Source organism: Aethalodelphis obliquidens, unplaced genomic scaffold (assembly GCF_003676395.1).
Source record: "Aethalodelphis obliquidens isolate GAN/ISIS:26980383/991018 unplaced genomic scaffold, ASM367639v1 scaffold10, whole genome shotgun sequence".
NCBI lineage: Eukaryota > Metazoa > Chordata > Mammalia > Artiodactyla > Delphinidae > Aethalodelphis > Aethalodelphis obliquidens.
In genome coordinates this window covers 45,196,141-45,223,880 of record NW_020837954.1, presented here as the reverse complement: position 1 = coordinate 45,223,880, position 27,740 = coordinate 45,196,141, and the positions used below count along the sequence as shown (strand labels likewise).

Genomic DNA, 27,740 nt, shown 5'->3' with positions numbered 1-27,740 from the left:
TAGGGACCAGCTCTGTTCTCTTGGCTACTTAGAAAAACAGGCTTCGATTTCTTCCTGGTCTACAGCTATTGCACCTCCCTCCCTTCCTCCTTCCCTTCCTCTCCTCCCCACCAACTCCCCATCCCCCCACGTAGCTTTACTGGAATAGGACTCATATACCAAACAATTCACTCATTTAAAGTATACAGGTCAATCATTTTTAGTATAGTCACAGAGTTTTGCAAACATGACCACAATCAATTTTAGAACGTTTCATTACCCCTAATAGAAGCCCATACCCATTAGCAGTGACCGACCGTCTAACCCTAAGCTATCACGAATCTACTTCCTGTCTCTATAGATCGGCCTGTTCTGTGCATTCCATCTAAGTGAAATTATACAATATACGGTCTTTGGCGACTGGCTTCTTTCACTCAGCATGTTTTCAAGGCTCATGCACGTTATATTAGGTATCAGTACTTCATTCCCTTTTAGAGCCAAATAATATTCCATTGTATGGATATATCATATTTTGTTTATGCATTTATCAGCTGACAGACATTTGTATTATTTCCATTTTTTGGTCATTACAAATAATGCTGCTATGAACATGAGTCTCCAAATTTTTGTACAGCCATATGTTTTCACGTGGGTACATACCTAGGCGTAGAATTGCTGGGTCATATGGTAACTCTACGTTTATCTCTTTGAGGAATTGCCAACGCCAGACTTTTCTAAAGCGGCGGCAGCATTTTACATCCCACCAGCAGTGTATGAGGGCTTCAATTCCTGCGCATCCTCACCAACACTTGTTATTATCTGTCTCTTTAATTATAACCATCTTAGTGTGTGCAAAGTGGCTTCTCATTGTTTTTGCTCTGCATTTCTCTGATGGCTAATGAGGTTGAGTTTTTCTTTTCATGTATCTGTCGACCGTTTGTCTATTGTCTTCGGAGCAACGTCTATATAGATCCTTTGCCTATTGGTGGGGGGTCTATAAAGCACTACTTGATAACTGAATAAATGATGCCTTGCTCCAATATGTACTATTGCTTCCCTTTGTTTCCAAGTAAGTTGCTTCTGTTAGATAAGGAATCATGCATGGTCTTCAGTGTGCAGGTTCTGTGATCATGTGCTTCCTCAAATAGGGGCTCATGGACTTTGGGGGATTCAAATGATAACTTTTTAAGAGGTTAACTTTTTAAGAGGATAACTTTTGAAGAGGTTGTGGCCAAGGGGCCTGAGGGGTGGGTGGCAGTGAGGACCTGGCCTCCAGGCCTTGATATTCCACCTCCTCTCGGCCTTCCCCCTCTGGGCCTTAGTTTCTTTATGTATAAAAACAAAACACTGAGGAATGTACCACTGATCTAGGCAACAATGTGCACTGGGCTGAGAAGCCAGACTCTAGAGACCAATACTGTATGATCCCCTTTATGTGCCCTTCGGAAAAAGGCAGAACTACAGGATCAGACAACAGACCAATAACTGCCAGGAATGTGGATGGGGGGAGGGGATTCACCATGAAAGGGCGCGAGGGAAATTTGGGGGGTGATAAAATTACTCTCTTGAGTTTTGGTTGGTGGTTACATCATTGTATAAGTTGGTCAAAATTCATATCTATATCGAAAAAGGGTGAATTTTACTGTATGTAAATTATACCTCGAAAAATAAAATGTAAAACACACACACACACACACACACTCACAATTGGACTAGAAAATCTCTAAGGTCCTCCAGGGCTGATACTCACTGATTCTGTACTGCGGGTATGGGCATGGGCAGGGCGGCAGCAAGAGATACCCAGGGCCTCCTCTAGTTCCTAATCTTTCCTTCCCTGATCCCTCCTCCTCTCCAACTCAACAGTCTTGGTGATGTAATGGGAGAAAGAGGGAAAACAGGCTTCCTTGGCTTGCTTGGTCATTTTAGGAATGAGGCCCTCCCTCCAAGAGGTAGCTGTGTCCATGTGGCTGACAGATGTTCTCTGAGGACGGTGGCCTTGCCCAGCTGCTCATCCTGGGCCCAAGGTCTGAGCAACTGGCCCCAAGTGGAATATTTCTGAACAAGAGCTCTGAATCCAGATCCTATGGAAGCAGCCACGGAGGCCTGTCAGACAAATGGGAATGTGGACGGAGAGCTCACACTTCCTCCAGTTTCCGTCCAGGGTCCGCAGGAGGAACGCCACACGCACCGCCCCCGACTCTGCCCAGTTATTTACTGAGGCCTAACGTGGGATTATTGATCGAGTCCATCCAGGTTACACACAGTGAGGGAACCAGGCCCTTGCTGGGAAGATGAGAGCAAAGGCTTGTCACAGGCAAGAGAGAGACTGCTACCTGCGCAGGCAAACGAAACCCACACCTCCCGGCTGGCAGGAAGGGCTGGGAAAGCTGCCCAGCAGCGATTTGCAAACGTGCTGCACCTTCACCATCTGAGGGCCCCTCTCAGATGCAGTAACTGCTAACATCGGCACTTGTTTCGTGAGCACTTACTAGGTACCAGGCACAGGCTAAGGCCCCTCTATATGAATTCACAACCACCATACGATTCTGAAATTCCCACCCTTATTTTACAACGAAGGAAACGAGCGCTCAGACCGAGGTGTGCGGCCGAGCCACCGCCATCAGGGGCTGTCACTGGATTTGTCTGCTGAAAAAAGCCAGATCCGGCTGGGCCAGTGTCCAGGCTCTGAGAGGAATGAGCCCGTGCCTTAAGGGCAGTAGCATCACAGAGAGCTCCACGCCAGACGGAGCTCATGCCGGTGTACATGCCCTAACCCAAGGCCTCTTTAAAACAAACCAGAGCCTGCAGCCTCTCAATGGCCAGGGAGGCGGGTCCCTCGATGTGCAGGGTCTGGGACAGATCCTGTAACCACCACTGTGGGTGCTGACGGGCTGGGGGCAGGGAGGGGGCCCAGGCCCAGGCGTCAGAAATCCCAGTAAGGGGAGCCAGGAGTTCATGGGCAGAAGCACCCTTGGGAAAGCAGGTTGGGGGCAGGCACGCTCTGTGACCCAGCAGGGGACACGCCCTTCAGAGGGCCTCCAGGATGTTTCTCCAGGCCAGAGTCTGGAAGCTGTCACATCCTAGGAAGAGTCGGAGGATCGGAGACATCCATCTGAGGCCCTGAGCGATTGGGCGCTGCCACCACGGTAAGGGCCAGCCTCGTGCCCTTTCGGCCACAAGTCCCCAAGAGGACGTGGGGAGAGAGGAAGCACGCGGGGGGTTGTCAGACAATCGTGGGTGGGCAGAGCTCTTACTGTTTTAATGGGCAGCCCCAAATCTCCACCTCGGACCTGAAGCAGATCTCTGTCCTTGGTGGTCAGTGGGACCTTGTGCACAGTGACAGCTTGCTAAACACAGATCTGGAAATAAGCCAGAGAAGGAGCTCCAGACTCCCTGGAGGAGGTGGCCATGATCAAGGAGGACAAGGAAGTGCAGCTCTTTTGTGGTGGGGCCACGACCTGACAGTGGGCTATGCTACAGACCGGACACTTCAGCCGCTACTGCAGGTGTGATCTTGGTCTTGACCTGTGAGGCAGGAGTTCTCGCTCTGGGAGATGGCCCAGGGGTTCGGAGGCAAGTTGGGTCCCATGCAAATGTGGCCGAAGACCCATTCCCACACTTCGGAGCTCACTCTTGCTTCCAGGAGCAGAATTTCTGCACTGAAGCAAACTGCTAGGGGCCGGCCTCATCGTTAACAGGATTGCGGTACCGTGGTGCCTTTTTACCTTGTTCTCTTTCTCCTCTTGTCAGCCTGACTTCCAGGCTCTCAGAGTCCCGCTGCTCTGGCGTGATTGGAAGATGAGATTGTCTGTCGCTCAGGAAACCAAGACTCCCCATAAAGATCCCCGTCTGTGTGTAGCAGACTTCCATCTTGGGACTTTATTTAAGAGTGTCAGAGTGGTGTCTGGCCACTGCTGATACCAGGCCACTGTGCTTTGTGGTGCAGTACAGAAAATGGGGCACAGACACCACCCGGCCAAGGACACCCTGGTGGAGTCAGGGGCATCAGCCTTCTGCTGCCACTGTTGTCCCAACCAACCAGGATGTATACCCCACCCCAGAGCTTTCCCAAGCTGCTCAGCATCCTGCTTAGGAGCGAGGGGGAAACAGGCTCTGTGTGTGTGTGTGTGTGTGTGTGTGTGTGTGTAATGGTGTGTGTGTGTGGTGTGTGTGTGTATATGCAATGGGGCAGGGTAGGGAGTGGGGAGCGGGGATGGGTGATAGATTTTTTTCTAGTGGTAAATCCTACCCAACAAACCCCCAAACCAAGGAGCCACACAGAGTGAGCTGGATTATAGTGGGTTCAAGTCATTTATTTTTAGATGGTACCAGCATGTTTGGTTCTGGAGTCCAATCCCCAAATTCCAGAAAAATAAACTAACGAGAACCACATGCACTATGTGAAGGCCATTCCGACGTGTCTGTGATCATGCGTCGAGTGGGCACAGAATACAGACCCGGAGCCCTTGGCGCGGCGCAGGGCCTCCCTCCTCGGACAGCTGACAGCCTCTGGCTCTGAGCCCTCATCTGGGACGGGGGAGAGGGCTGAGGCCCGGCCATGAGGACCCTGTCCCTTTACGGCCCTGGGCCCCTTATTGCTACATTTGCTACTTTGCTACTTTATGGCCCCTGGGCTGTGCCCAGGGGATGCCTTATCAGGGGGTGGTGCTAAGGAGTAGGCTGCTGGCGTCTGCCATTGCCACGGTTACACGAACACAGACCTCTCTTCAGAGGGTCCTGAGGTGAGTTCTCGGGATCCATTGGGCCACTTTTTGACTGTGCCACACACGGTCCTGGCTACGTACTCAGCTCAGACGGCCCTTTTGGAGGCTGGTGGCATGTCATCTTCCCCCTCAGGACCTTCCAGCTCCTGGACTTTGCTGGAACACCTCCCTTCACTATGTTCTGCAAGGCCCAAAGACCAACAGCCCTCAACTCTTTCCAGCTGCTGGGAAAGCTTGCTAGTGGCGGTTTTTGAAGCCCATGCACTTGGAGCATAATGCGAGGGGTGCATTTTTAGAAAAACATCAACTTCTACAACTAGCCAAGGAGCTGGATGGGTGGCAGGCTGCTGCTTCATGCCCTGCTGGTGAGGTAGTTTGAACACAACAGGGACCCTACTACAGGGAAAGCCCCTGGAGCACGTCTCCATGTGTTCACTGGTCTAAGAAGCGACTCAGGGTGGTGAGAGGTCCCTCCTGGGTGCTGGCCTGTACCTGACCCCTGGGCAGGGGTTGGTCTTGAGCACGACGCAGCTGACTGCACCGGTGGGCTAGACCCTGCTGCATTCCTGGGGCACAGCAACCCAGAGTGTCCCTTCCTGGAAGGGCAGGAGCCCTCTCTCCAGCCCAGAGAGCCCCTGCTGCTCTGGCCAGGCTCTCTGGCTGCTGCTGGGCACTCACATGTGCCAACCTACAAGCCTTACTCTTCCCATGTAGGCAAAGTCTATGGCGGTCAGATGCCCAATGCCTGGTGCCTGTGTGTCTGCCCTGATGGGTGGGTGGTCACTTCTGAGACTGCCCTGATGCTTTGGCTGGGGGGCTGCCAACATGGTATTTGCCCTGTGCATCCTTATTGGGAAGAATCCCAGACCCAGAGACCATGCCCAGTCAGGGGAGCTAAGGCAGGACAGGGCAAAAAAGCAGTTTATTTCGCTACAGAATTGCCTTCGAAAGTCTAATCTGGTCTGAATTTTTGGCTGTGTCCACCAGGCCAATGGGGGAACTGGCCGAGACCAGATTTTCCAAATGTACTTGCATTCTAAGGTCTGCATGGTAGACTGACCTTGGACTAGCCCGCTTGTGTGGAGCAATCCTGTTCTACCCCCCATTTCTGGGTGTGATCTGCTGGGGGGTACGTGGTGGCAGTCACAAGACCGAACACGCCTTAGTTGGGAGGCGGGACAAGGCGGGTTATTGCTCTGGGTTTGAATCCATTTGAAGCGCCCTTATGTCTGTCGAGCCGGCTGGATGTCCCCAGAGGTGTCTGGAAGCCTTCATCCTGCTCCATCTCAGGGCTGCAGTCCATCTGGCTCTGAGTGGGCCTTCTGGGGACCTCCAAGGTGGGTCAAGCCTCAGGAGCTGCAGCCAGGGGGACACAGAAGTCCTGGCCAGGGAGACTACCCCTGCCCCGGCTGCAGTCAAAAGGAAGGACAGGAGGCAGCCAGCCCCTTGCTCTCGATAACTGAGGGCACAGAGGCACCTGCTGTTCTAGAACTGCCTTTGCCCACCTACCCTGTGTGTCAGTGTCAGCATAGCCTGGGCACCTCGGCAGGGAATAGCTTCCTCTGGGCAATGCTGGGTGCAGAGGAACACGATCGGGAATTTTGTTCTGAAACAAGAGGTCTGTGTGAAAAGCAAGGGGACAAAAAAAGGATGGGACGAGAAGAGGAGGGGTCAGAAGACCCCACACTATGGGAGCGGGCTTCACCAAACTCATTTACTCATCAAGCAGTGGCCAGCTGTCTGCCAGGTGCCAGGTTCTGAGCCCAGGTTGTGTGGCATGAGGGGGAGGGAGTGTCTGCCCAGGATCTGGGTCTACAGCCCCCCCTTTGGAGGCACTCCGAGGACTCAGCATAATGTCTCTAATTTCCACTGTACCGAGAAGGGAGAGCAAACACTGCCATGGGGGAAATTGAGGTGCAGGGGTCAAGAACCCACCACGGTGCAACTGTAATCACGACTCCTCATGCCCTCGGTGGCCCCGCTGGGAGGGATGGAAGCTGGTGCCCCGGGGACAGGGCACGAAGGTGGGCTTGGAAAGATGGTCCTGGGGGAGCACCCAGGAATCAGCGTCTGCAGACAAGCTTATGAGCCTCACCGGCTGGTGAAGTTGCCCACACAAGTATAGAAATACTGATTGCTGCTTTGCTTCTGTGTTTGCTGTTTATACACTCCCAGGGGAGACTTTTCACCTCCGGCCAGAATAGATCAAAGGAGGATGGTCATAGCAGGTGTGGAGGCGGGGGTGAGTGTCTGAATTCAAAAGCACATTGCTTATACCGCTCTCTCGGAGGGCTCGTGGGAGTCACAACGATGACAGCGACAACAATGAGCCTAACAGCTACCATTTGCAAAACACCTACTACGTGCCAGGCACCCGACTCGGTGCCCCGTATCACTCCCTCACAGCCAGGTGGGCGGATGGTCATTTGCAGGTTGAGCTCTGTGCTGGCGTTGCCCTGTGATGATTGGCATTGTGGAGGGCAAAGCCTTTGCTGGGTCATCAGAGGACCACTGGGCCCTGGCCTCGCTCTGGGCACAGATTCCGCCCCAGCTTCAGACACAACTGAGACCTGGCCGCAGGGGCCCAGCCACGCCTGGGACTGCCAGCCTGGGGCCCAGCCCCTCCATCTGGGACCCTCCCAGCTCCCACCTGGAGCTGCCGGAGGGGAGGATCCCAATGGCCCCCGAGTTCACCGCTGCGTTTATTTTGAGTAAGACACGCGGGGACACACCAAGGAGCAAGGGGCCACAGCAGAATAAATTACGAAATAATAAAACATGTAAAAGATGGTCAGAACCTTCACGGCTGTTAAACCACAAGCTCTTTCATCAACACCAGTGCTTCCTCTGGTGTTGGACCCTCGAGACGTGTGGAAGGATTAGAGGGCAGCCGCCAACGCCTGTGGAGACCTCCTTGAAAGGTGGCCTCCGAGGGGGTTGGAAGAACTTGAGGTGCTGCAGTGCAGGAGATGGCTCAGTGCTGACGATGTGATTGGGGCGCGTGGCGTGAGGGCAGCCTGGCCCCGGGTCCTTGCACGCAGCGGCCGCAGAGATGGGGGAGGCGGGAGGCGGGAGGTGGTCGGGACACAGTGGTGTAACAAGGGGGGTGCCGTGGGTGCACCAGAGAGGCGGTGGGGTGTACTACTGGATGTGCTCAGGGCCAGGGGTCCTCTTGAGTTTGCTGGAAGGCGTGATCCCCGGACGGCGGGAGGAGTGATGACAGTCAGAATCTAACCTCAGCTGACAGTCACAACGGGCGTCCCACCGGGTGCTCTGCCCTGAACGTGTTAGGGGCCGGGACCCCCTAGAGAGCGGGGTGTCGGCACACGACTATACAAGGAAGAGAGGGTTGTAAACAGGGGCCTCTACCTGGCTGACCCCAGGCTCCGTGGACTCGCCTTCTGGCCTCCCTCTGGATCACCCACCGCATCTCCCCACCGTCGCCCATCACGGCCCTCACTCTTTCTCTTTCACAGTGACCAAATCTCCCCGCAGGGAAGCTCTGTCTGCAGATGTGGAGCGCGGCCGGCTGCCCGCGTGGTCCTCGGGCCCGGGCCCTGCGGGGGGCACTGTCAGGAGGACTGCATCAGGCCGGTGAGGCGCTTGCCCGCCAGCGACTTTCCCTGCAGAGACAGCGACACAGGGGCACCACAGGCGCACACACACAGAGGACAGACACAGAGAGTCAGACAGGTGGATTAATTGTTGGCACGAGCCACGAGGCCAAACGACTTAGCTCACCAACCCCTTTCATCTCTCGGTTTGGGCGCCTTAACCACAGACAACTGAAAAACCGGGTCTTTGGGGCAGGTTAGGGGGTGAGGGTGTGTCGCTGGTACACTTTTGGGGGCGTGGGGATTTTACTTACTCCAAACCAGGCATTTTAACCTTTAGGTAGAGTGTCTCTTAATGCCTGTGGGCTGCCCCTGAACTTGATTTTATCCAAGTGAGGAAGGAAAGGTGGCCTGGGGACTAGTAAGATCACGGGGGGTGGGTTGACCCAAATAGATGATGGCTAAGAATCTGGGTGACTGGGAACTAAGGAATTAACTAGTCTGAAGAAGGCAGAAGACCTAGGAATCCTGTTTAAAATGCAGGATTGAGCTCTCCTTGGGTTTTCCCGACAACCTGTTCTGGGACTGGGAAGGTCTGGGGGCGCTGCCGAGGCTCGGAGCCTGGGCTGCAGGACACAGGGCAACGCACTCCTGTGTTCTTGGTCCCCATCTCTGGTACCCGGATGATTCCACATCAGGAAGTCTTACAAGCCCTTCGCTTACAAACTATGAAGCCGTTCTTGTCCTTTCAAAAACAAAAAGGATGAACTCTATCATGAGGCCTGGTACATGGGGCATAGAGGTCCTGAGAGAGGCCAGTTGCCCACATGCCCAGGAGGAGCCTCTGATGTGGGACTGGGCACCAACAGGAGGATGGGGAAGGCTCAGTCCTTTGCTTATTTCCCTATAGCCATAGTCTGCGCCCATTCCCTGCTCACCCTCTTCAGAAATCCATAGCATTGGACAGGCGTCTAGAGGAGAGTATGGCTGGACCCAAGCAGATTGATCACTGTGCCTGAGAAAACACTCAGAACCCATCTTAATATTGACAGTGGGTCAGCGCCATCTGCCTAGGGTAGCACGCGGTCGCTCATCAGCACGGGCTGCAGCGTTTGGTAGCGTGAGGTTTCAAGGGCCAGCAATTCCTCATGTTCATTTCCAAGTGGGGTGTGAGGGCTCATCCTGTTTACTGGGCTTGGCTGCGTGTATGCTGGATGTAATTAAAGAAAATTGATCAGGTTTGTGACGCCTGGTAGGGTACTCAATAAACCTGCTGATTGATGAATTGATGGATAATGGGCATTTCCAACAAACGAACAACATGGGCTGTGAGTTTGCTGGATGCAGGACAATATGTCATCTGGCTTAGCTCTCCACGGAGGGACGTGCCAGCTTGACTTTGAGAATTCCGATGGCAGGGATGGGAGCTTGTCCAGAAATGCAAATGCTCTCGGGGCAGTTGGGAAGTCTGCATCTACCTCCCCTTTGCTCTGTTTTTCCCCTTTCATGCCTCATGCTAGTGAGATGAAACTTTTCATTTCTTTCTTCCCTACAGACACACACACACACACACACACAATCTCCCCATCAGCAACCTTATCTGAATCTTCAGATACACTAAACTTCGCCTGCAGCCGGATACATTTATACTGGGCTACGAATTTTTTAATCAGATTTTTTTTTTTAATCCTAGAGGGTTTCAAGTGCCAGTCTTTGCAAGTCACTAAAAGCAGGATGGCTACTCCTCTGTGTGGAGTGAGTTAGGTACAACAGTAGCTCACAGATGGCAGAGGCTGACGGCCGAGGACTCCCTCCAGCCCTGGTTTTAAGCACACATGGAGCCGGGACTTTTCCTTGACTGCCCTTTCTTACACGGAGCTGTAGGCATTTGTCATCCAGGGGGTGGACCTGGGAACGGGCCTTCTCCATGCAGTCCTGAAGGCAGGAAGCATGGGGAAATGTGGAGCTGATGAGTCTAGGGGCCTCCTGGTATGCGGGCTCTACCAAACCTCCCCCAGCTCCTTTCACCCTTTTCCATCCCTGCTCATGTGAAAGGCACCAAGGAAGGCTGCTTTCCTCCTGGGTACTGCTGTGGAAACCACGCACCAAGTACCAGCTCCTCCCCCCTCCTTCCATCGCTCCTCCACCAGGGCCACAAATTACACATGGTTTGCCCTACAATGGCATTTGGGGCTCTGATTTAGCTGGCGGGTGTGAAAAAAAGGAATCACTAAAGCTTCTAAATAACAGTCCGTTGCCAGCGCAGATGCTAAAAGCCCGGAGACAAAGAGGGTGAGGTTTACCAGGCATCCAAACCCTCATTACAGCTTCATTCTCATTAGTGAGGTCATTTTGGCTGGAGAAGGGGCTGTGGTTGAGGGAGGTTAGAGGTTCTGTTTCTGGATGATTGTGTGTCTGTCTGTTTTAGGTGGATTTGGCCCTGAGGATCCCTGCCCTCCACACCTCCCAGTTCTGTAGAGCGGGCTGGGCTGGGAGGCGTTAATTAATCTCTTCCTGCCTAAGTCCCGGAGCTCAGCCTCACGGCTCTGACTGCAAAGACCTGTGGCCAGCCCATCAATCCTTCCCCTCCCCTCCCCCAGCTGCTTGCCGCACTTCACGGTTGGGGGTGGGGCTGCAGCTGACAGCCCTGGGGGAGAACACACCCTGAGACTGTTCCCAACCTCGAAGCCATCCAGGTGGTACTCCTTGGCATTTCTGTCTCCCTCTCTCGCTCCTGCCCTCACACATTTACCAAATGCCAGTTCTGCTGCTAAAGGAGGTCATGATGGCTCAGGTCGGCTCAGGGGGCAGCTCAGCCCAGCCGCAATCTGTTCACTAGGCAGTGACCTCGTGGGTGAGGCTGGAAGGTGGTTACTCATGCAGGGTGCAGGCAAGGCTAGATGCTGGCCTCGGGCTTTGGGGAAGAAATCCTGCAAACACACTGGCTCAGCAGCTGCCTCTCTTCTGAAGAGCTGAGGCTCTTATAATTTTCAGGGATCAAAGTGAAACCTGACAGCAGAGGCTACCGGTGTTCAGAGATGAGCTGCCCCAAGGTGTATGCTGCTAGGGGCTTGCTGGGAGCTCCTAGCTACTGCTCTGCGCACAGAAAGGGAAGCTCCCACCCTGCACCTTCTAGGGCTCTTTCCTTCCTCCTCTTCACCCCCATCCTCGCCTCCAGTTTGGACGGTTCTGCAGGAGACACTTAGGAAGGGGAGTGGTAATTCTGCCTTTGCCTGGCATCTTGCTTAGTTACAGGGAAAGGAATTTTTTCAGGGTGTGAATGTGTGCTGTTCCTCAATGCTGGTCAGTTGGGAACAGATCATGGTGCCAGGAAACTGTAGCCAGCTCAGCCTGAGGCCTTGGCGTAGCTGAGCGAAGCAGCTGAAGGTGGTTGAAAATGCTATTAGCAGGCAGCCTTTGTCCAAGTGAAAAAATATACAGTGATTAAGAACTGAGCTGCAGAAGGTACATTCCAGAGACAGCAAAGCTTTGCATTCAGACAAAGTACTTTTCACCTTCGAGACATTTGGCCAAGTTTAATCCAATAGAATTTGTGATCCTTCAATTTCATGGACCGCAGGCTCAGTGCTGGGTTCACAAACACCCACACGTTCAATTCCCACCCTCCACCCTGACTAATCATTTCAGCTCTGCAGCCATCCTGATGGCTAGAAGCCTGGAAGAAGGTGGTCACGGAATCCTTTGTTTCTAAAAGGAATGGCTCCCTTTTGTGAGGTGCTTCAGGAAAAATCGACATGCTGCTTGACATGCTGTGGCTCTGTGCATCGCACTTCCAGATATTAATCAACAAAGCATGCACCATCCGGGTTACCAAGAGCTTTCGCCACTCACTTACCTGAGAGACTGACGCTAACCTCTTTGGCTGAGAGAAGGGCTGTGGCTCAGAGAGTAGCCCTGGGGGTCACATGGCATACTGGGGGCAGCGGAGCCAAGCACTAGTGGCTCAGGCAGGACCTTTTTCAACTCTAAGAAAGTAGAGACATCTGAGCTGCTGATGAGATTTTCTTGCTCATTTGCTCAGATGACCTAAGACCAAAGTTACAGATCTCAAGTCTAAACACATGCTATGAGGGGGATGGAAATCAACCGTGGTTGTCTCTAGGGGAGAGAGATGGAATTGACTGGGAAGGGGCATAAGGGAACTTTATAGGGTGATGGGTGTAGGTTACACTGGTGCGTACATTCGTCGAACCATACATTTCAGATCTATTCATTTTGCCATGGGTAATTATGTTTCAGAAGAAAAAAAAAAGATTAGAAAAAAATCCAGCTATCACATCTCTGCTTTGAAATGTCCCACCCCTTGCTCTTTTTCAGTTGCTGTCCCAGCAACTTTGCCTTTTGGCTAAATTCAAAGCTTCCCCCTCCAGTATAGGAGAAACCCAGATTCCTCTGCTAGGGGAACTAGAACTTGCAACAGAACTAATTTGGAACATGATTTCTAGTCTCCATAGATCCAAACGGATCGCCTTGTGGTGACACACAGGCATTTTTCATCCCTGCTAATGAAAATCGGTGTCTTGCTGAATAGGGCTCACCAGGTGACCTCAGCAGGCAAGAAGTGGGAGGTCCCAGAGAGAAGCTGTCCTTTCAAGGAGGCTGAAAGTTACCTATGAGTAGACGATGCTCAGGTTCATAGATGATGAGTGTGTGTGAACTCACAGGCCTGTAGGAGACTTGCTGGAGAGAGCCGTCAGCCCCAAGAGCCAGGGAGAAAGGAAAGGTCCCAGCTTGGGTTTGTTGGGAGGGGGGAGGAGCCAGGGATTCCAGCCAAGTCAGGACTGCCTGACATCATCGCGTGACTTCCCTGGAGGTTGGTTCCCCTGGTGCCGCCTTCTCCACTGAGCAAAGCGAAAGGGATGATTTCAAAAGGAAGTGTAAGGTATTCTGTGGCATCTCCTTTCTCAACGATGTTTAAAATTGGAGAGAGAGTGCCATTTGCTTGGGATAGTTTAGAGGGCTAGAAGCTCTGGCAGGGGATGGTAGGAAAACCCATACTTGATAGAGAATAATTTGAAAACACTGCAACTCTCCTCTTTCATCATCAGCAAGATGGGCGGATGAGATGGGAACTAGGCAATGGTTACACATGGCTGATCCATGGCAGAGCTAGGCTGGAGCAGCAGCCAGGAAGCAGAGGCTGCTTCCGGCTTTGTCACGCTTCAGGGAAGGGGGAGGGGGTGGGGGGTGCCCTGTGACAAGATCCATTCCTGAGGTCTGTATTACTCCTGGGTCCTTGCCAAGCTTTCTGATCTCTCTCAGGAGCTGAAGGGCATTTTATTTGGTATTGAAATATTCTCTTCATTTGACTTTTTAAAAATAGGATACCACAGACATCCGAGACGCAGCCGGGCCGGTGACTCGGCTGTGGGTGGCGCCCCGGAGTCCGGGTAGGCAGCAAGGGATGCAGGACGCTCTCCGAGGTCACCCCCGGGGAGAGCTGAGAGGCTGACATGGTCTTGGTGCTCCAGCCGGGTGTCAGGCCTGAGCCTCTGAGGTGGGAGAGCCGAGTTCAGGACATTGGTCCACCAGACACCTCCCGGTCCCACGTAATATCAATCGGCAAGAGCTCTCCCAGAGATCTCTGTCTCAAAGCTAAGACCCAGCTCCACTCAATGACCAGCAAGCTACAGTGCTGGACACCCCATGCCAAACAACTAGCAAGACAGGAACACAACCCCACCCATTAGCAGAGAGGCTGCCTAAAATCATACTAAGTTCACAGACACCCCAAAAACACACCACCGGACACAGTCCTGCCCACCAGAGAGACAAGATCCAGCCTCATCCATCAGAACACAGGTACCAGTCCCCTCCACCAGGAAGCCTACACAACCCACTGAACCAACCTTATCCACTGGGGGCAGGCACCAAAAACAACGGGAAGTATGAACCTGCAGCCTGTGAAAAGGAGACCCCAAACACAGTAAGTTAAGGAAAATGAGAAGACAGAGAAATACACAGCAGATGAAGGAGCAAGGTAAAAACCCTCTAGACCAAACAAATGAAGAGGAAATAGGCAGTCTACCTGAAAAAGAATTCAGAATAACGATAGTAAAGATGATCCAAAATCTTGGAAGTAGAATGGAAAAAATACAAGAAACGTTTAGCAAGGACCTAGAAGAACTAAAGAGCAAACAAATAACGATGAGCAACACAATAAATGAAATTAAAAATTCTCTAGAAGGAATCAAGAGCAGAATAACTGAGCCAGAAGAACAGATAAGTGACCTGGAAGATAAAATAGTGGAAATAAATACCGCAGAGCAGAATAAAGATAAAAGAATGAAAAGAATTTAGGACAGTCTCAGAGACCTCTGGGACAACATTAAACACACCAACATTCAAATTATAGGGGTCCCAGAAGAAGAAGAGAAAAAGAAAGGGACTGAGAAAATATTTGAAGAGATTATAGTTGAAAATTTCCTTAATATGGGAAAGGAAATAATCAAGTCCAGGAAGCGCAGAGAGTCCCATACAGGATAAATCCAAGCAGAAACACGCCAAGACACATATTAATCAAACTATCAAAATTAAATACAAGGAAAAAATATTAAAAGCAGCAAGGGAAAAGCAACAAATAACACAAAAGGGAATCCCCATAAGGTTAACAGCTGATCTTTCAGCAGAAACTCTGCAAGCCAGAAAGGAGTGGCAAGACATATTTGAAGTGATGAAAGGGAAAAAACGACACCAAGATTACTCTACCCAGGGCTTCCCTGGTGACGCAGTGGTTAAGAATCTGCCTGCCAGTGCAGGGGTTTTGGGTCCGAGCCCTGGTCCAGGAAGATCCCACATGACACAGAGCAGCTACGTCCATGTGCCACAACTACTGAGCCTGTGAACCACAACTACTAAAACCCGCATGCCTAGAGCCCATGCTCCACAACAAGAGAAGTCACTGCAACGAGAAGCCCGTGCACTGCAACGCAGAGTAGCCCCCGCTTGCCACAACTAAAGAAAACCCGCTCACAGCAATGAAGATACAACACAGCCAAAAATAAATAAATAAATAATTAATTAAAAAAAAAAAGATTACTCTACCCAGCAGGGATCTTATTCAGATTCGATGGAGAAATTAAAACCTTTACAGATAAGCAAAAGCACGACCAACCAGCTTTACAACAAATGCTAAAGGAACTTCTCTAGGCCAGAAACACAAGAGAAGGAAAAGACCTACAATAACAAACCCAAAACAATTAAGAAAATGGTAATAGGAACATACATATCAATAACTACCTTAAATGTAAATGGATCAAATCCTCCAACCAAACACATAGACTGGCTGAATGGATAAAAACACAAGACCCGTATATATGCTGCCTACAAGGGACCTACCTCAGACCTAGGGGCACATACAGACTGAAAGTGAGGGGATGGAAAAAGATATTCCATGCAAATGGAGATCAAAAGAAAGCTGGAGTAGCAATTCTCATATCAGACAAAATGGACTTTAAAATAAAGACTATTACAGGAGACAAAGAAGGACACTGCATAATGATCAAGGGATCAATCCAAGAAGAAGATATAACAATTGTAAATATTTATGCACCCAACATAGGAGCATCTCAATACATAAGGCAAATGCTAACAGCCATAAAAGGGGAAATCGACAGTAACACAATCATAGTAGGGGACTTTAACACCTCATTTTCACCAATGGATGGATCATGCAAAATGAAAATAAATAAGGAAACACAAGCTTTAAATGACACATTAAACAAGATGGACTTAATTGATATTTATAGGACATTCCATCCAAAAACAACAGAATACAGTTTCTTCTCAAGTGCTCATGGAACATTCTCCAAGATAGATCATATCTTGGGTCACAAATCAAGCCTTGGTAAATTTAAGAAAATTGAAATCACATCAAGTATCTTTTCCAACCACAACACTAAGAGACTACATGTCTATTACAGGAAAAAATCTGTAAAAAATACAAACACATGGAGGCTAAACAATACATTACTAAATAACCAAGAGATCACTGAAGAAATCAAAGAGGAAATCAAAAAATACCTAGAAACAAATGACAATGAAAACACGATGACCCAAAACCTATGGGATGCAGCAAAAGCAGTTCTAAGAGGGAAGTTTATAGCAATACAATCCTACCTCAAGAAACATCTCAACTAAACAACCTAACTTTACACCTAAAGCAGTTAGAGAAAGAAGAACAAAAAAACCCAAAGTTAGCAGAAGGAAAGAACTCATAAAGATCAGATCAGAAATAAATGAAGAAGAAATGAAGGAAATGATAGCAAAGATCAATAAAACTAAAAGCTGGTTCTTTGAGAAGATAAACAAAATTGATAAACCATCAGCCAGACTCATCAAGAAAGAAAGGGAGAAGACTCAGATCAATAGAATTAGAAACGAAAAAGAAGTCACAACCGACACTGCAGAAATACAAACATCATGAGCGATTACTACAAGAAATGATATGCCAATAAAATGGAAACCTGGAAGAAATGGACTAATTCTTAGAAAAGCACAACCTTCCGAGACTGAACCAGGAAGAAATAGAAAATATAAACAGACCAATCACAAGCACTGAAATTGAGACTGTGATTTAAAATCTTCCAATGAACAAAAGCCCAGGACCAGATGGCTTCACAGGCGAATTCTATCAAACATTTAGAGAAGAGCTAACACCTATCCTTCTCAAATCCTTCCAAAATATAGCAGAGGGAGGGACACTCCCAAACTCATTCTATGATGCCACCATCACCCTGATACCAAAACCAGACAAGGATGTCACAAAGGAAGAAAACTACAGGCCAATACCACTGATGAACATAGATGCAAAAATCCTCAACAAAATGCTAGCAAACAGAATCCAACAGCACATTAAAAGGATCATACACCATGATCAAGTGGGGTTTATCCCAGGAATGCAAGGATTCTTCAATATATGCAAATCAATGTGATACACCATAGTAACAAATTGAAGGATAAAAGCCATATGATAATCTCAATAGATGCAGAAGAAACTTCTGACAAAATTCAACACCCATTTATGATAAAAACCCTCCAGAAAGTAGGCATAGAGGGAACTTACCTCAACATAGTAAAGGCCATCATTCTCAATGGTGAGAAACTGAAACCATTTCCACTAAGATCAGGAACAAGACAAGGTTGCCTACTCCCACCATTATTATTCAACATAGTTTTGGATGTTTTAGCCACAGCAATCAGAGAAGAAAATGAAATAAGAGGAAGCCAAATCGGAGAAGAGGAAGTAAAACTGTCACTGTTTGCAGATGACATGATACTATACATAGAGAATCCTAAAGATGCTACCAGAAAACTACTACAGCTAATCAATGAATTTGGTAAAGTAGCAGGATACAAAATTAATGCACAGAAATCTCTTGCATTCCTATACACTAATGAAAAAATCTGAAAGAGAAATTAAGGAAACACTCCCATTTACCATTGCAACAAAAAGAATAAATTACCTAGGAATAAACCTACCTAAGGAGACAAAAACCTGTATGCAGAAAACTATAAGACACTGATGAAAGAAATTAAAGATGATACAAAGAGATGGAGAGATATACCATGTTCTTGGATTGGAAGAATCAACATGGTGAAAATGACTATACTACCCAAAGCAATCTACAGATTCAATGCAATCCCTATCAAACTACCAATGGCATTTTTCACAGAACTAGACCAAAAATTTTGCAATTTGTATGGAAACACAAAAGACCCCAAATAGCAAAAGCAATCTTGAGAAAGAAAAACGGAGCTGGAGGAATCAGGCTCCCTGACTTCAGACTATACTACAAAGCTACAGTAATCAAGACAATATGGTATATAGCTGATTCACTTTGTTATAAAACAGAAAGTAACACAGTATTGTAAAGCAATTATACTCCAATAAAGATGTTAAAAAAAAAAAGACAGTATGGCACTGGCACAAAGACAGAAATATAGATCAGTGGAACAGGATAGAAAGCCCAGAGATAGAAACCCATGCACATATGGTCACTTTGTCTTTGATAAAGGAGGCAAGAATATACAATGGAGTAAAGACAGCCTCTTCAATAAGTGGTGCTGGGAAAACTGGACAGCTACATGTAAAAGAATGAAATTAGAACACTCCCTAACACCATACACAAAAATTAACTCAAAATGGATTAAAGATCTAAGTGTAAGGCCAGACACTATCAAACTCTTAGAGGAAAACATAGGCAGAACACTCTATGACATAAATCACAGCAAGATCTTTTTGGACCCACCTCCTAGAGAAATGGAAATAAAAACAAAAATAAACAATGAACCCTAATAAACAATGGGACCTATTGAAACTTAAAAGCTTTTGCACAGCAAAGGAAACCATAAACAAGACGAAAAGACAACCCTCAGAATGGGAGAAAATATTTGCAAGTGAAGCAACTGACAAAGGATGAATCTCCAAAATATATAAGGAGCTCATGCAGCTCAACATCAAAAAAACAAACAACCCAATCCAAAAATGGGCAGAAGACCTAAACAGACATTTCTCCAAAGAAGATATACAGATTGCCAACAAACACATGAAAGGATGATCAACATCATTAATCATTAGAGAAATGCAAATCAAAACTACAATGAGGTATCACCTCACACTGGTCAGGATGGCCAGCATCAAAAAAATCTACAAACAATAAATGCTGGAGAGGGTGTGGAGTAAAGGGAACCCTCTTGCACTTTTGGTGGGAATATAAATTTATACAGCTGCTATGGAGAACAGTATGGAGGTTCCTTAAAAAACTAAAAATAGAACTACCATATGACCCAGTAATCCCAATACTGGGCAAATACCCTGAGAAAACCATAATTCAAAAAGAGTCATGTACCACAATGTTCATTGTAGCACTATTTACAATAGCCAGGACATGGAAGCAACCTAAGTGTCCATCAACAGATGAATGGATAAAGAAGATGTGGTACATATATACAATGGAATATTACTCAGCCATAAAAAGAAATGAAATTGAGTTATCTGTAGTGAGTTGGATGGACCTAAAGACTGTCATACACAGTGAAGTAAGTCAGAAAGAGAAAAACAAATACCGTATGCTAACACATATATATGGAATCTAAAAAAAAAAAAAAAAAAAGGTCATGAAGAACCTAGGGGCAGGACAGGAATAAAGACACAGACGTAGAGAATGGACTTGAGGACACAGTAGGGGGAAAGGTAAGCTGGGACGAAGTGAGAGAGTGGCATGGACATATATACACTACAAAATGTAAAATAGATAGCTAGTGGGAAGCAGCCGCATAGCACAGGGAGGTCAGCTCGGTGCTTTGTGACCACCTAGAGGGGTGGGATAGGGAGGGTGGGAGGGAGGTAGATGCAAGAGGGAAGAGATATGGGGATATATGTATATGTATAGCTGATTCACTTCGTTATACAGCAGAAACTAACACACCATTCTAAAGCAATTATACTCCAATAAAGATGTTAAAAAAAAATAGAGTACCACAAATATAAAACAAAGCTTCCCCCCCCTCCAAATCAAGAGATAGGTGAAAATTGAATTATATTTTAAAAAAGCTCTCTGGATGACGACTTAACATACATTAAACCTATGTAAAAAGTAAGGAATATGGTCAAAATATAAACAGTGGATTCTTTTGCAATAGCCCACCATCTTATGTACAGTAATAGAAACAATCAGGTTTTTCCACGTCAATCGTGGGTCTATGGAATCTGCCTGCAGTCGTGTCTGCTGAGAGCAATTCCCACAAAATGTTACTGGGATCATTAGCAGGTCCAGACACCTTACTCTAGCCTGGCAACTAGCAGTGCTTTTTTTTTTTTTTTTTTTTAATTTTTACTTAATTTTTTTTTTTTAAAATTTAGAAACGTTGAGTTTATCTGAACTAAATGTGAGAGGACCAACCTATATCCCCTATCTCCAGGGAATTTTCTCTTTGAATTTCTTGTTCCTGCCCAACGGGGTGGCATCGTTATCTCATGCACCCTCCCTTCTCAAGTGCCCTCCTCTTCGACTCAACCAGACCTTGATGGTGGCAGTGTGGGAACGGTCCCCTTACCAGGGACACAGGCTAGCTGCCGAGGAAAGTTACTAACGGCCACCCATTGATTGAACATAGAACAGCTGTTGTGTGTCAAGCGCACTAGACATTTGAGAGACACCTGTGCTAATGTCCACAGCATCCTTGCCAGTTAGGTATTCCTTTAACCCTCACTGGACACATGAGGTTGAACCACTAGCCTGAGTGCACACAGCTGGTCAGTGGCCTTCATGGCCCATTCACCTTCTCCCTTGTACATGACTGTCACTCTCAAGGAAGGAGGCAGGTGGAAAAGCTCGGGACTAAGGATTCCTCCACATCTACCCACACCAGACTCTCTCTCTGGGCGGTGCAGGGTGATTTTCTCAACCTCACTGAGAAAGATGCTTCAGCTCTTGGGCACACTTGAGACAATCCCAGGCATTTCGGTTCTGCCTAAGCTGCTTCCCTTCCTCACACTGGGGACTCCTGAGAAGGAAAAGCTGCTACCTTCTGGCTGGCAAGCCTGGCAAAGTGGGACTTTGGCTGTTGTGCTGAGCTGAGGTGCACGTCACCGCTGCTTGGTGCTCATGGGTTTAAAACGGTGGCTACTGGACCGGCCAGTGAAGCTGCCACTTCTGTTTGTGGCCCTGTGTTATTGGTGTCGATGCCTCTGGGATCTCCATAGCAACAGTCCCAGGGAGGAGAGAAGCAGGTGTGATGTTTACCTTCCTGAGGAGGGGTGGGCGGATGCTTTACTCCAATTAGAACCAACCCCAATTAGAACCACGCGCCCAAATCGAGCTGGCTGGGGAAGCCCTCCCCGGCTGCCCTTCCTCGCACTTCTGACTCCCGCCCCCTCATTGTGCTCGTCACTTATGGGGCTCTTTGCAAAGTCCGACCTCTACCTGTTAGTTTTGGTGGGTGCTGGGAGACCTTCCTCCATGGTCCCCAGCTGTGCAGGGACAAATCTGGAACCGAGAAGGCATGCCGGATGCCGGGAGTGACAAGCGCTCAGCAGCTGTGCCCGACACTGGTGGCACAATGCCCAGGCCCCGACTCCCCAGCCTCCTGTCCAAGTTGTGCATTTCCATTTTCCCTGCTGCTTTTTTCACCTCATGCAGAAGAAATGCCCCCCTTTTATTACCGGATCTCTTATCTCCTTCCTCTCGTTCTGACTGAAAAACCCTGGTGCTCTTTCTGCACTCAGCCTGCAGCAAGTTCTTGGTGGACACAGGGGTGGAGCGGAGGTGGGCATCCTGTTCACAAGGCCCCCCGATGGCACGCCTTCCTTAGCCCACGCTGTGCTTGCCTCCTCTTCCTTAAATGTACTCTGGCATCTCTGCGCTGGTTCACCCCAAACTAGGCAAGGGACCAAAGACTCAAGGAAACAGGGACGTGGCTGAGTTGCTATCGGCAACAACTCGATGCTGCTTTTTTTCCAACTAGGAAGTTCGAGTGACCCTTGACTAGGGCGACAGGGGAGAGCGCTGCTGAAGTCTAGTGGATGAGACAGCAGGAGGGATCACTTGCTCGGCAGTGTGAGATCCTTCTCAGGACCCAGGAGGACTCTAACCCCACCCTCCCAAGGGCACTTCTCATCTCCCGCGAACACGTTCACCCAGAACACATCCATGGCTTGGGGTCCTTGGTTAAGCCGGCTGCCAAGGCAGAGTTTCGAGGGCACAGGCTGCCAACATGCTGACTGTCCCCACCGCCCCAAAGCATAATCTTTCTGTGAATGTCCAAGTCCATTTGGATACACATTCAAAGAGGGCTGGCTCATTTCTCTTTCCTCCCTACTCTCAGGAATACAGTTTGGCAGGCATTTATCAGACATGTATTTCTAACCTGAAAAAGTGCAGCAGGGGACAGGTCAAGCAGCATTTTTCAAGACATCTCTGGACAGAAACGTGGGCTGATGGAATTCTTAGCCACAGAGAACCTTCTTACTTCCCTACAAACCCTTTTCACATGTCGCTGCAATGCTCTCCATCCCTGTGACACAGGGGATGGGCGGATCCCTAGCCCTCTTCTCCCCTGGTGGTCTAGCAGGTAGAAAGGTGAGATTTCCAAGTTTCCCACAGGACTTGGCCCTGGACCACAGAGGAAGAGCAATGGAAGCTGTAAGTGGGAGACTAAGCCTCAGGATGCTGCTGTTGGGTCTAAAAGCATCTTCAAAGATAGAGGCCATTTCTGCTAGGGGTCCAGGAGAAGCGAGTTACAGGATCAATACCTGAAGACATTATTTGTACATTGCCTCTGGGACAAGGCACTCATCTCCGTGTCATTTCTAGACCCCTCAGCTTCTTGTTTCTTAGGAAGAAAAAACTATGGGTGTAAAAAAAGAGGCAGGAAAAATGGGCACACTAAAAAATGGGTGCCACTGTCCATGGAACTAGGGTGTGAGAACAGGAGGGGTGGGCAGAGATGAGGCCACGGACAAACAGATCATCTCTTCCGGATTTGGAGCACCTTCTGGGCAGAAGGATCCCAAAGAAGGTTAGAGAGTTCGGACGCCGGGATCACTCACCCACTGCTGGAAGGAAGCCACCTCGGGGGTGAAATGCAGCGGCCATTCTGACTCTGCGCCAACAGCACTAGGCAATTGTGTTTTTAGGAAGGGAAGTGAAGAATAACTTATCCAGCTGAAACCGTGAAGACCTGTGGCTTTAGGGGAGCCCCTGCCCAGACACGCACACAGCAGCAGCGGGCAGGCGGTCCATGCGCAGAGGCACATGCAGGTCTGCAGCGTATGTTACACACGTACCATACACTGAACGCGGAGGCGTGTTATCAGGCAGGTAGCACATGCACCTGTGTATGCAGCTGTGCACACGCTCACGTGAGTGTTTACACCACAGGCACTTGCAGAAGCATCTCATGCAAGGTTCACGAGCAACCACACGATTGGCTGTAGAGCTTCACGTCAGGCTCCTAAGATGCCAGTCTTTGACAGACACTGCAAACTTCAAGCATTTACCTTAAGATACATACATAAACCTGACTTTCCCCAGGAAAAAGCCATTCGTGTCAGTGGAAATGGCCTCTCTGCTTCTGTTTCTGTCAATACTGCAAGCAGTGGGAGCGTGCCGCCCAGGGGGCTGGCTTCCGAGGGATTTCAAAGCATCCCCTGCCACTTGGTTCTGACTCCTCCAACCACCCCACTTTGTAGCACGCAGTTAAAAACTAGGAGCCTCTGTTTATCTGGCAGATGGAGCAACCAGACTTGGTGAGGTTGTACTGCTCAGGGTGGCTCCAGGCAGGCAGACAGCTGCCAGGTGAGGGTTTCTGGGAACGAGGCTTCTGCGGTGCAGAGCGCTACATCTGCAGGACTGGATTTCATGCTCTCATAGGGGAGAACCATCTCCGATCTGTGTCTGGAAGCAGGAGGCATCTTAGGGTCCCGCACCTCAGGAGTCGGGGCAAATGCCAGATCCTGACAAGGTAGGCAGTGTTTCCTTGGTGGCCCTCCCCACGTCCTGGCACCGCACTGCTACAAGCCCCTAGCTCCTACAGCTTCCTGGGAAGTGCACAGGGGCCCTGAGAAATAGACCACAGGGCAGAAGCTGGTGTGCTGGGTACCACAGTCCCTCCATTCCTAGGGAAAGCAGAGAAACTGGCTCTCTGAGTTGACTTTCAAAATAAGACAGTAATAATAGCTACCATTTATCGAGTAGAGTCATGAGCCGGTTGCTGTAATAAACGAATGTGCTTTGCACACATTGTCATATTTGAGATACGTGTGTCACCATCCTCAACTGCAAAATAAATACAATAATACCTACCTTGCAGGACGTGGCTGGAAATCAGATAAGGTAATAAGAGCTAATGGGCTGCAGGTAACATCATAATAATGAAAATAATAATACAAAGAGTTATGCTTAAGCATATATACTGCAAACACTACGCTAAGCACTTTATGTATTCTTTCCCTCTTAATCATTTACTCTTATTTTTTTACAGATGAGGAAACTGAGGCTTGGAGTCTGAAACGCACAGTTAAGTGGTGGAGCTGGGGGAGAACCGAAGTCCCTCTCAGGCCAAGTTCTGCATGACACGGATGCCCACAGTGTGACAACGTGAGCGCCCAAGACATGGCAGCTGTCCTTGTTGTGCCCTCATTTAGTGCCAACATCCACCCAGGGCAGCAGGCATCATTGTACCCATCGGGCAAGTGAGCGGCTTGCCCAGGGTCTTATACCAACTTCAGGTGGAGAAATAGGATTCAACGGGGGCTGCCCATCCCTAACCCTGAGCCCATTCTCTACATTCTGGTGGTCCCTAAAGGGATGTTGTTCTCAGGGGGCGGAGCCAGCAGGTCATCTTCAGTAGGGGATGAGGATGCAGTTGGGGGAAATATCACTGCCAGGTTTTTGACATTTAACCTCTCATAGGTAGTGCTGTTCAGTCACACCCAGATAGCTGGCTGAGGAGCAGTGAGGACAGCTCAGGGCAGGGCGAGGGGCCAGCTGGAGCCTCTCAAAACAAACTCCTGCCAGGGCAAGATGCACGTCGCTGTGCAGTCCTCCGTGCAGTTCTGGGGAGGATGGAAAGAAAGGGGACCCTGACATCAAACCTACACAAAGCCGCTGAAGGGCAAGCTGGGGGCCCTAGTGGCCACCACCCCAGCCGCACGCCTTCCTGGTGGTCCTCATAACGTCCTACACATCTAGGAACAATTCAGCAACGCTCTGACTGAGGGCTAGCAAATGAGGGGCTCTGAAGCTGTGTCGTTACCAAGGAAACCGCCCTTGAGGACATGACCACAGGGCGGTGACCGCTCACAAATACTCGTGGTTGAATCCTTTACATAGTTAGAATGATGGAAGCCCTGGAACCTTCCAGGATCATTCAGGACAGAGGATCCATCAGAACTTCCCTTCTACTTTTGCCACAGCTCACAAGGTTGGCTTGAGTTTTGTACTGGCGGCTCCACCTCCATTTCCCAACTTAGTATGCTAGGATGGAAAGGGCAGGCCCTCTACCCTTACTTGATGGTCTGTCTTCTCCCATCAGCTGTGGGTATTTGGATGCATGTGCTCTTGGTACAAATGAGAAAGGCCAGGGGCATGGTGTAAATCAGTTCTCCAACCCTGTGAAAGAGCATGGGCACCCCCTGGATCCCCATACCTCTCTCTCCCCTACCTCTTATATCCAGGCATCAGTCACGCCCAGCAGAGTTTTAAAGGCCTGTATGAGGGAACACAGTAACAATCAACTCTGACTGGGCTTTCTTTAGCTTCAAAAAATGTCCTATTAAAACTTTGCTGACTTTATCGGGATCACCATGTTTAATGAGAGGCCTCAAAGAATTTGAAAGCAAAAGATGAGGAGAGGAAAAAAGCCATAAGCTGTAATCACCATAATTATACAATCCCATGATGAGTTGAAGGCAGCCCTGGCAATGCCCGAGAGAGGAGGGAGTGTCATCTGCAATCAGGTTGGTCCTCGGGACAGCTGGCAAGAATGTGACACGAGAGCCCTTCCCTTCCCCTGAGTTGGGCTGAAGATGAGTCCTCACGGAAGGGCCCAGGAGGAGGGGGCCCACGAGCGCAGTTTCCCCGTGGTCTAAGGTATCAGGGGGCGTGTTCTGTTCCTGGCCAGGCTGAGACAGTTTGGGGGCCAGCTTGTCTGCCTGGAACCTGCACGGGCATCAGGTAAAAGGCAACTGGCTTGATCATCTTTTCTTTCAACAAAACACCCTTTCTGGATGGAAATGATGTCAGGCCAAGCCTTCTCCAGCATAAGGCCAGGGTACCCCGCACACGCCAACCCTGGCTGTGCTCAGCCTCCCTAAGCCAACGGGCACTGGAGTCCTCCGTGCACTGATTTCCTCCTGGGCATTCAGGCGAGAGAGGCCTGTTGCCCAGGGCTCAGCTGCAGCAGCAGCAGCGATTGGCTTAAAAAACCGAAAACAAAAGGCCAGGATGACGAGTGAAGGGCAGCAATTCCACTTCTTGACAGTGGCCTGGCCTTGCCTTCATCGTCATCTGGCTTTTCTCCCTCAAGGTAAAATCTAATCTTCTCCGGATCCCTCTCCTCCAGTCTCAGAAAACTCCCTCCATGTGATCTGTCCTCCTTTTCCGTAGCTTATTTATAAACCATATGATAAAATGCAGTAGTTCACAAATATTTAATGCATCCGAGGATGCCATTTGGAAGAGGTGATGGAATCCAGAGCAGAAACCTGCTCTACCATATCCTTGGCCACGCAGCTTCTGAACGTTTCCAGGGAGCTCCTGTTTTCCTTGGGGTGACATATTCCATCGTTGGGAAGCTGCTACTGTTAGAATATTCTTAGAATGAGTGACCGTCCCCATGTCTTCTACGCATGGGTTCTAGCTTTGTCTGGAACAATCCAGAAATGTCCACTCACTCTGGGAGACGAACACACATATAGCTCTAGATGGTTATTGAATCTCTTTAGGGGCAGGATGCCTTTATCTCCTTCAGTCTCATCTGACATGGCTTCCAGAGTCCCCAGCTATTCTCTTCTGAATTTTCTCTAGTTTGTTGAAGTTCCCGATAAAGTGCAGGGGGCTTAGAACCAAGATTCAACACAGTCTAGAGCAACACAGAGAGCAGTGGAGCACTTCTTCTCTGACTGTTCCACTTTTGTTACTACAACCTAAAGTTGCTTAAAAAAAAAAAGTGATCGCATCCTGCTTTTGCTTCTATCAGGCTTGTAATCAATTGCAACCCCAGAATTTTTTAAACTTGAATTACAGTGAAGGCCAGGAATGCCACCCTGTAGTTGTGAGACTGAATTTTTTTTAACATAAATTTTATCTGGTTAAATTATACCTGGTTGTTTGGACCCATCATTCTACCTGAAGGAGATGGTTTTATGGTAATTCCATTACCTATCCAATGAGCAGTACCTTCCAGGTTTGCAACTTTGAGTGTGACTGACATGTTTGTCTCTCCATCTGAGTCATCAAAAAGGATGTGGATAGGACAGGGCTATGGCTGGACCCTGTGTGCACAACTAGAAACTGCATTTCCCATGGACATAGATCTGTTAATTCACCATCTTATCAGCCATTAAGATGCGATGCATATACTTGCTTTCCCTAATTATGGGCAAACATAGAGGCAGCGGAGGTGGAGGGGGTACAGGGGACAGGAACCGATAGTATTTTCAACCTTATTGCACTGGTATCTGGTCACAAATAAATATTTTCTGGAGCAAGGGATGTAGTTATGACGGTCATCCACCTACAGTAAGCCAGGCTTGCAAGGAGGGTGTGGAAAGTTCCTGCACATATTACACCAATGAGGCCCATTCTTGTCTGGGGCTGTGGTACCATTGCTCAGGCCAAAATGAATCGACCGTGACCGGCGGGTGTGGCAGAACTCTTGCCATTTGGACGCTGCCACTGCCCGGGCAGCTATACACTCCCAACCCCGTCCCACCTTCCCATCTGTCAGGGAGCCAGCA

At 49.0% G+C, this 27,740-nt stretch overlaps 1 protein-coding gene across 1 annotated transcript in view; it reads right to left on the bottom strand.

Moving 5' to 3' along the window:
- Positions 1–4,276: 4,276 nt before the first annotated feature.
- The window catches only part of RGS6 (regulator of G protein signaling 6), a 577,653-nt gene continuing 554,189 nt past the window's right edge, over positions 4,277–27,740 (bottom strand). Inside the window, exon 18 of the mRNA XM_027111673.1 lies at positions 4,277–8,326. Within this exon, the coding sequence (XP_026967474.1) occupies positions 8,276–8,326 (51 nt within the window). The 3' untranslated portion in view covers positions 4,277–8,275. The remainder of the gene's footprint in view (positions 8,327–27,740) is intronic.